The sequence below is a fragment of the Pseudorasbora parva genome, chromosome 10 (assembly GCF_024679245.1).
Source record: "Pseudorasbora parva isolate DD20220531a chromosome 10, ASM2467924v1, whole genome shotgun sequence".
In the NCBI taxonomy this organism is placed as follows: Eukaryota; Metazoa; Chordata; class Actinopteri; order Cypriniformes; family Gobionidae; genus Pseudorasbora; species Pseudorasbora parva.
Window position 1 is genome coordinate 35,899,748 of NC_090181.1, and position 8,860 is coordinate 35,908,607.

Here is an 8,860-nt window from a genome sequence, read left to right on the forward strand (position 1 = left end):
GCGATATCCAATTGCGCGCACGGCATGCAGAGGGAGTTTGAAAGACAGCCGTTTATCCCGCCCCTCGGATTGAGCCCTGTCAATGGTGAGTTTCCAGACCAAACATCTTGATGTGGGTCTGGCTTGTCAGGCTACAAGCCTGCACCTTTAACCGTTAACTCACAAGATGTTAGATTAGAATTCACTGTACAGATAAAAAAATAAAATATAACTGTGGCAAGTAGTAGATTATATGCTGAGTTTCAGTTATTTTTTGTGACGTGCTCCAAAAAAACAAGAAATATTCTTTATTGAAAGCTTTCATTGCCCCTTGCAACAACATCTCTTCTCTGGTCTGATGATGTGTTCACTGGCTTGAGGTGCAAAAAGTTTATTCATTTAACATTTAAACAGGTTACTTGATACCACTAACCTGTAACACCACAAGGCCTGGTTTGAAATTGGGATGAGTCATCTTCATGCTTTCCACCTCTTTCTTCAGCCTCTCTCTGACCTGACTGGAGAAACATAAGGATTCAAAATGAGTTAAACAAGCCAACGTGCAACAAAGCAAGCAACACAGTCCTGCATATACACAGACATTTATGTTCCCACTTAACTGTGCAGATTCAAATGGTCTAACTACTATTTTTTCAAAATTATTAATACATTTTATGTTAGTTAAGAATAGTTTATCCAGTATTACAGAGATGTATATTTAAGTCTAATTCCTTTGAAGTGTTGGTGCTTAATGTAACATTATATACTATATAGTGTAACTAATGAATCCTGTATGATTTATCTCCTACCACTAAAGAAAGCTTAGAAGAACTCAATGTTGTAACAGAAACTATTGACTCTCTCTATTCTAGCACTTTAGATGCTCTCTATAGATTCACTCTATTCTTTTGCTTTGAGAATCTTAATGGAGAAGTACAGAGAGGGTCAGAAAGAGCTGCATTGTGTCTTTATAGATTTAGAGAAAGCATATGACAGGGTGCCAAGAGAGGAGCTGTGGTATTGTATGAGGAGGTCTAGAGTGGCAGAGAAGTATGTTAGAGTGGTACAGGATATGTATGGGAGCAGTAGGACAGTGGTAAGGTGTGCAGTGGGTGAGACAGAGGACTTCACGGTGAAGATGGGACCGCATCAAGGATCGGCTCTGAGCCCCTTCTTGTACCAGCAAGAAAGAAAGGAAATGTGTAGAGGACAGTAGTGAGACCAGTGAAGTTGTATGGTTTGGAGACAGTTGCACTGAGGAAAAGACAGGAGGAAGAGCTAGAGGTAGCAGTGCTGAAGATGTTGAGGTTCTCTTTTTTTGAGTGACAAGGATGAATAGGGTCAGGAATGAGTACATCAGAGGGACAGCACATGTGAGATGTTTTGGAGACAAAGTTAAAGAGGCCAGGTTGAGATGGTTTGGACATGTTCAGAGAAGGGAGAGTGAATATATCAGTAAAAGGATGCTGAGTTTAGAGCTGCCTGGCAGGAGGTCAAGAGGAAGACAAAAGACCAAAGTTTATGGATGTAGTGAAGGAGGACATGAATGTAGTCGGTCTGAGAGAAGAGGATACAGAGGATAGGACTAGATGGAAGCAGATGATTCGCTGTGGCGACCCCTGAAGGGAACAACCAAAAGAAAAAGAAGAATTCTAGCACTTTAGACACAGTTGACATCAAGACACATGACATATGTCAAAAAGATTAAGATTAAGAAAGAAAAAGATTAAGTTGGTTAAAAGGTTACTTCCCTGATTAGCATATGGCTTTGTTTCATTAGAAACCCTGGAGTATATTTGAATGATCGTGAAATATTCGTATATTTGTTAGTTCGTATATTTGTTAAATTCAAAATCCTCTGATGACGCAAATATCAATTTAATCGGAGGAATTTTTAGCCAGAGGCTAAAGACTACAGCCAATAGGAGGAGCTTTTCCACATGTTTTCAACCCAGGCATGGGAGTGGGATTACACTCTCAGCAGTCAGCTCGGGCAGCTGCAGGTATTCATGTAAAACGGAGCGGAGCGAAGTGAGTGTTTTAACTTCTCAAATTTTTTCATATGAAAGTTAAGCTTCCAAAGGCATGAACTGAAAACACGCCAGACTGAACATGCGCTGTGAATTATGCGAGAGATGAGTCACATATAGGGATGAAACGGTATTGAAATTTACCATCACGGTTAGTGACCCAAATTATCACGGTTATCAATATTGTCATGGTTTTGTTCAAATGAGATAAAGTGTTCAAAAAGAACCAATGCACACACTGAAAACATTTAAACAAGTTTTATATTTGAAAATCAACAAACAACAACTAAATCAAGCTGCTCTATGGCTTTTTAAAAACAAAGATTCTATTCTGTGGGATTTCCTTCCTTATATTGGCTGTCGTCAATAGCACCACATAATGCATAAATAATAATTTAGTGTAAATATAATCTCTAATATTATCTTTATAAATATGTTAATGCAATATTCTCATCAGTGTCCTATATCAGCTATGACGCATTTAAATCTAGCATATTTTGTGTATGAGCCCAAACAGTATCCCAGTAAAATAAATCATATCCATATTTTCATATGATGAAAATCAAATGAATTTTCATATGACAGTTTATTTTATCAACTATCAAAAATCCAAAAGGTGTGCATTATACCCAACAACTAGATGAACACTTTACAGTCAGTTTTATACAAACGGTATACAAACCACCTTTCATATCAGGACTTTTGTAAAAGCCAAAATATGGCCACACCTCAGATTTTAGAAGGCTGGAAAATCTCCTGGTGCTGTCACTGCCTTCTGTCATTTCTTCTCATTCAGAAAACAGTGTTGCGTCACGTGCTGCGCACGCCTGCACCATACTGACGGTTTTAATGATAATTAAATTTTAAACGATGTTACTAAGCGTCAGTACATTTTACCGTGGTTTATTGTGAAACCGGTAATCGTTTCATCCCAAGGCACAAACGCAGCAGGAGTCAGATTACATTCATCACTAGAGCTGAGGTAAGTGGCCACGGCATACATTCACAGCGCGTGTCCAGTCTGGCGCATTTTCAGTTAAAGCTTTGGAAGCTTAACTTTCATAGAAATTAATTAAAAAAGTTAAAACACTCACTTTACTACACCACTCCGTTCTGCTGAGTGCTGTGAGTACGATCCCACGCCCCATGGACCGGTTGAAAACATGCATAAATAGCTCCTTCTACTAGCTGAGCTGTAGTCTTTAGCCTATGGCCAAAAAATCCTCTGATGATGCAAAATGATGATATTTGAGTCATCAGCGGACATAAATCTATCATCTCAGGGGGATATGGGGGGGGGCAAGTTCATTCGAATATGCTCCCGGGTTTCTACTGATTCAAAGCCATATGTTAAATCGCTGAAATAACCCTTTAATTTGCTGATTTTAACAAAGATGCTGAACTCTCATTTCACGGTAAAACAGTGGATGTGTTATCATTTTTTAAAGGTGTCATGAACTGGCTTTTTTTATATACTGTTGTCGGAGGTTAACTTATGATGTTCACATTGTTTTTACATTCCAAAACATCATAACTAAGAAGTAATAGGCTATTTTCTACACTGGTTTTATGAGGCTCTCTCCTGAACACTGGGTTTTGATGGGTGTGCCGCAATGAAGACTTAGAAGTAAACTAGGATTGGATAAGACATTTTGGTCACTCGTTTGGAAAACAAATAGCCCCAGGACTATGGTCTTTGCAAGCCCTGGGAGTCTGATCGTGCAATTAACCATTAACAAACAAGGGATTCTCCAGCCTGTGACAGCATGCTGTATGCTCTTGTTAGACACATCACGTACACATAATCAATAAGATCTGTAACAATGCAATAGCTACCATCGAATATATAAAAAGAAATTCACTTAAGTTTCTCATTGTCCTTAGTTTTATGAAGATAATGTGCTACTGTTTTATTAAATTTTGTGCTACTTTTTTATTTTCTATAAAAAAGACACCAATAGCAAACAAATTAAACATTGAAATGAAAGGCAAAATCATTGAACAAGTTGAACAAGATAAATATTTAGGAGTTATATTAGACTCTCAGTTAAATTTTAAAAGTCACATTAAAAAGTTATCATTACAAACGAAGGCAAGAATAATAAATACTTTCAGGACGATCAGAAATTGTTTAACATTTGAAAGTGCCTATGTTTTTTTAAATACAATGATCCTGTCACCGCTGTCATACTGCACCACTGTCTGGTCTCAGACCAAACAAACCGCTCTAAAACCTTTTGAAAGGCTATATAATCGTGCTTTTAAAATGTTACATAAAAAGCCCATACGTTTTCATCATTGTACTATTTATTAAACATAAAATCTTAACCTTTACGATATTTTTAAGTTTAGCAATATAAAGCTTATTTTTAAATGTTTGAATAGACTTGCCCCAGAGCCACTTTGTTTTTTTGTAAATAGACTGCAACGTCTTAGATCCAAGAGAGCAGCCACAAGTGTAGACTGTAAAGTTCCATTTTGTAGAACATCGTTTGCTCAGACAGTTTTTTTCTGTGAAAGGAGCTATCCAATGGAACTCTCTCCCTGCGGAGATAAAGACTCTTACTAAACTGTCTACTTTCAAAAAACTGACAAAATCCTGGCTCTGTCAACAACAACAGTGTGACCATGTGTGAAATCTTTTTTTCTTGTTTCTTTTTTTCTTTGATATTCTTTTGACCTTTTTTCATTTTTATTCGATGTATGGTTTCTTTTTTTTCCATTTACATTAATTGTAATATCTTAATACAAAAAGCCCTTCTAGGGACAGGTGTTGCAAATTAGCCTAAGGCTATAAACACTATGATGCCGGCATGGGATTGTCTAAAGATAATCTATGTTTACTGTATCTGTCCCTATTAAATAAACTATAAATAAATAAAAAGCTTGTAATCAGACTACAGTTACATTTTATATTGATAACAAGTATTGATTATGTTCTCACAATGGCAGTAAATTATTCGTAATTCACTGATTCTCCCTACTACTTTATTAATTTACATTTTCCTTTCTAAAAAGCCTACTGCTTATATTTCTAGGTTTTCCAGGTTTGTAGAATTGCACACACAGAGCAGCCACTTGTCATGTGCCTATCACTGAAAACAGACTCGTACAGCATTTCACTTGAGCAACAGAAATCATTTAGCTTTAAAAGGGATAATAAAATTGTTATCATTTACTCACCCTTAAGTTGTTCCAAACCTTTATGAGTTTCTAGTTTCTTCTGTTCCTTCCTAGCCATTGACTTCCAAAGTATTCTCTTTTTTCTTACTATGGAAGTCAAAAGCTACCGTCAAGTGTTTGATTAACAACATTCTTTAAAATATATTATTTTTCTTGTTCAACAGAAGAAAGAAACGCGTACAGGTTCGGAACAACTTGAGTGTAAGAACTGACTAAATGTTGGGTGAGTAAACTCAAATCAACATTACATAGTGAACTACTAACATACACAATTATTTTTTTTTATTTGAATTATTACTCAGTATCTCATTATGATCACTTCATGGGGATGCATGTAAACCTAGAAGCCTAGTGTCTAGGATGACTTCTATTTGAGAAGCACCCATAGTAGATGGGTCATCTTTATGTTTCTGCAAAAACATGCATGTAACCATACAAAGACAAATGACAAAACTGACATTTTTAAATTAGACCGCACAACCATATTATTATAAACGTAGTATTGTTAATCAAGGTAAAGCTATTGAACAGTTTATGTACTTGCAAAATATTTACATTTTTGGCTAACTTCAAATCGCTCACTTTTCAGTTCAGATTTTTTTTTAAATTAAATGTTTAAAAACGTATTGAGGTGAAATCATTTAAATTGTTCAAACTAGAGTTAAACAATTGCCAATGTAAATTATAAGGCACCTCTGCCAGTACACTAAAGACTGATTATATTATATCATATGAATCATATGATATATGATTATATAATGTTAGCTAAATTAAAATTAGCCATAAGTGTAAATAAGAAACATTTTAAAAGGTATATATTAAAAAATACTTTAATGTGTGCACTGCAAGTTAACGAATGTTAAGTGGCTGATTATTTACTGACTGTGCCCTTCTTTCTGGAGTTAATAAGGGTCAGTTGGATATCATGTGATGTTTGTTCTCATTAAAAGTATTATATAGTATAAGAGAGTGTGTCCTGGTTTACACTGTTTCAGACTTTAACATCATCGATAAATGCGATCGATGAAAACCTAACTTACAGTGCATTTCTTAAGAGTTCAGAGTTCAATCCGTGTCGAAAATCCCTTAAAACAACTACAAATCTGAGCTGTTTAAAAAAACAAAACAAAAAACAAAAAAGGCAATCTCTAAAATATTATTGCTTTCTAATTCAGTGTCAACAAGAATGCATAGCTTTATAAACGTAACATGAAAAATATTAAAAGAAAATAGCTTACGCTGAGATCGATTTCCCGGAAATGATCTGGGCTGGCATCGTAAGATTTTAAGTTTGTTTTTTGTTTTATTAAAAGTGGAATAAACTTGTTGTGTTCTGCCCCTATGGTTCCGCCGTTAACTGAGAGCACGTGTTAAACTTTTCTTCTTCTACTGCTGCTGCTGTGTTGAGCTCTGACGTTACGGAATGAACCCGCCCCATAATCAAACTTTTTTTTACAGTCTATGAATCAAACGCGTAAATGTACGTGAGTTGTGTTGGTGTAGCTGTCTGCACAAACCAACATTTTTCTTTTTCTTTTTCTTTGTAAAAAAAAAGACTGCTGAAATAAGAGTGGAACTTTATTTATTTATTTGTTTATTTGTTTGTTTGTTTGTTTGTTTGTTCCAAGTAACAAAATGTATTCAGACAATCTAAAAAGATGGGACTATTATAAAATAAAAATATCAAAAAATTGTGTTATCATGAAAGGCCAAAAGAGTCTAGTATCTAGGATTATATTTTAATGGCAAAGACATAAAATATAAGAGGATCATTAACACTAAGGGCAATAGCTGAAAAAGAAGGGGTAAATAGATAGACATTTGATCTACCATGTCATGATAAGATCAGATTTTGATTACATCTGTGTCGAAATGCTTTGTTAACAACACTAAAATGATAAGAGAGAATAAAACAGCACTCAGGATTTGTCTAGCAGTTTAACACATTTAACACACACACACACACACACACACACACACACACACACACACACACACACACACACACACACACACACACACACACACACACACACACACACACACACACACACACACACACACACACACACACACACACACACACACACACACACACACACAAAACGTTTCAGATATACTAGAAAAAAGTTCACTTTTTTAAACATTTCAGCATATTTTCAATTGTGTTCGTACAATACACAAAGTATACATAAAAGTATGTGGCTGGTGAACTGGAACATTGTTTCATAGCAATGTGTATCTGAATAAAACACTTTGTCAAATTATAATTGAAAGGATTATTATTACAGCTTCCAATGGCATCAGTGCATGGAATTAAAATGTTTTAAGTCTATTTAAATCTCTGAAACCTCAAATAAAAATGATGTGGTGTGAATATTAGTGACATATTGAACAGTCTAATCACACCAGTGTGATCGCATACATCAATGGGTTAAATAAATCTCGTTTTGGGGGTGGAGGTAGGATGAATTGAAGTTTTCGTTACTTGAAATAATATAAATGTTAACTCATAAATTATTTACATTTCTTATTAAACATCTAAAGAAAAACAAACACTCGTGAAGAAGACCTTAAAACTCCCTTAAAACTCTTCATGGTGCCCTGTCACCCTCTTAGCTCTGCCTTGATCTCAACATCTTCTGGCTACGCTTCCGTGAGTCTGTTGGCTCCTCTGTCAGCTCCCCTGTTGGCTCAGCTGCATCCAATTGGAAGACAACCAGCCTCCCTCCACTGTTGGACTTTTGTTTATGGTGTGAGGACATGCCAGGTGGGTTTAAGTTTATTTTCTGTTCGTTCTGCTCATTTCATTTACTTTACTTTTTATTTTGATACTCTATTTTGTTTGTCTCCGTTTCTCCTCTTTCTTTAATTTTATTTTCCTTGGTTGGTGATCATGTCCTTGTTTGTTTCTATAGTTTGTTACCCATTAGTTTCACCTTTGTTTTGATAGCATTTGTTCTATCCCTTTATTTATAGTCCTGTGTTTCAGTTGTTCTTGGTCAGTTCTCATTTGTACAGGTCATGGTTAACCTTTGTGTGGTATGGTTTGTATCAAGGAGAAGTTCTCTTGAAAAGGATATACAAATGTACATTGCATTGGAAATACCTGTGCATTAAATGAATGAGGAAGAAAAAGTGTAAACATGTAGATGCAGTGAAGCATAAACAGACATGCAAAAATAAACTAAAAAATAAAGATAAAACAGCAAAAGTCAAAGCAAGGAAGTTTATTCGTAAAAATGTGGAGCCTTTTCCACGTATTTGTCCTGCATGTGGTGAGCATTGAAGAAATTGTGGGAAAATCAATCATTGTGTGAAGGTATGTAGGTATGTTGATCAAGTAAGATGCAGGCAGATAGCAGTGTAATGGAACAATGTGATAATCTGTTCGAGTGTGTTGTACTTAGCTCAAAGGTGAAATATTTATAATTATAATTTATGATTAATTATTAATATTTGTCACAGAAAAACAATTCTTCCTAAGCATTTACAGCACTTAGAGTGTCTAACAAAATCAATAATTTAAGTGACTAACAATGTGACCAACCAGAATAATCAAGGTTTTTAGTATATTTTTTATTGATACGTGGCAAACAAGTTACCAGTAGGTTCAGTAGATTGTCAGAAAACAAACAAGACCCAGCATTCATGATATGCACGCTCTT

General features: G+C 35.3%; 1 protein-coding gene across 1 annotated transcript in view; it reads right to left on the bottom strand.

Moving 5' to 3' along the window:
* The window catches only part of mthfd1b (methylenetetrahydrofolate dehydrogenase (NADP+ dependent) 1b), a 50,969-nt gene extending 44,380 nt beyond the window's left edge, over positions 1 to 6,589 (bottom strand). The window contains exons 1-2 of the mRNA XM_067456002.1: positions 6,431 to 6,589; positions 413 to 497 (exon numbers count right to left, since the gene is read on the bottom strand). Of these exons, the coding sequence (XP_067312103.1) occupies positions 413 to 497; positions 6,431 to 6,468 (123 nt within the window). The 5' untranslated portion in view covers positions 6,469 to 6,589. The remainder of the gene's footprint in view (positions 1 to 412; positions 498 to 6,430) is intronic.
* Positions 6,590 to 8,860: the final 2,271 nt, after the last annotated feature.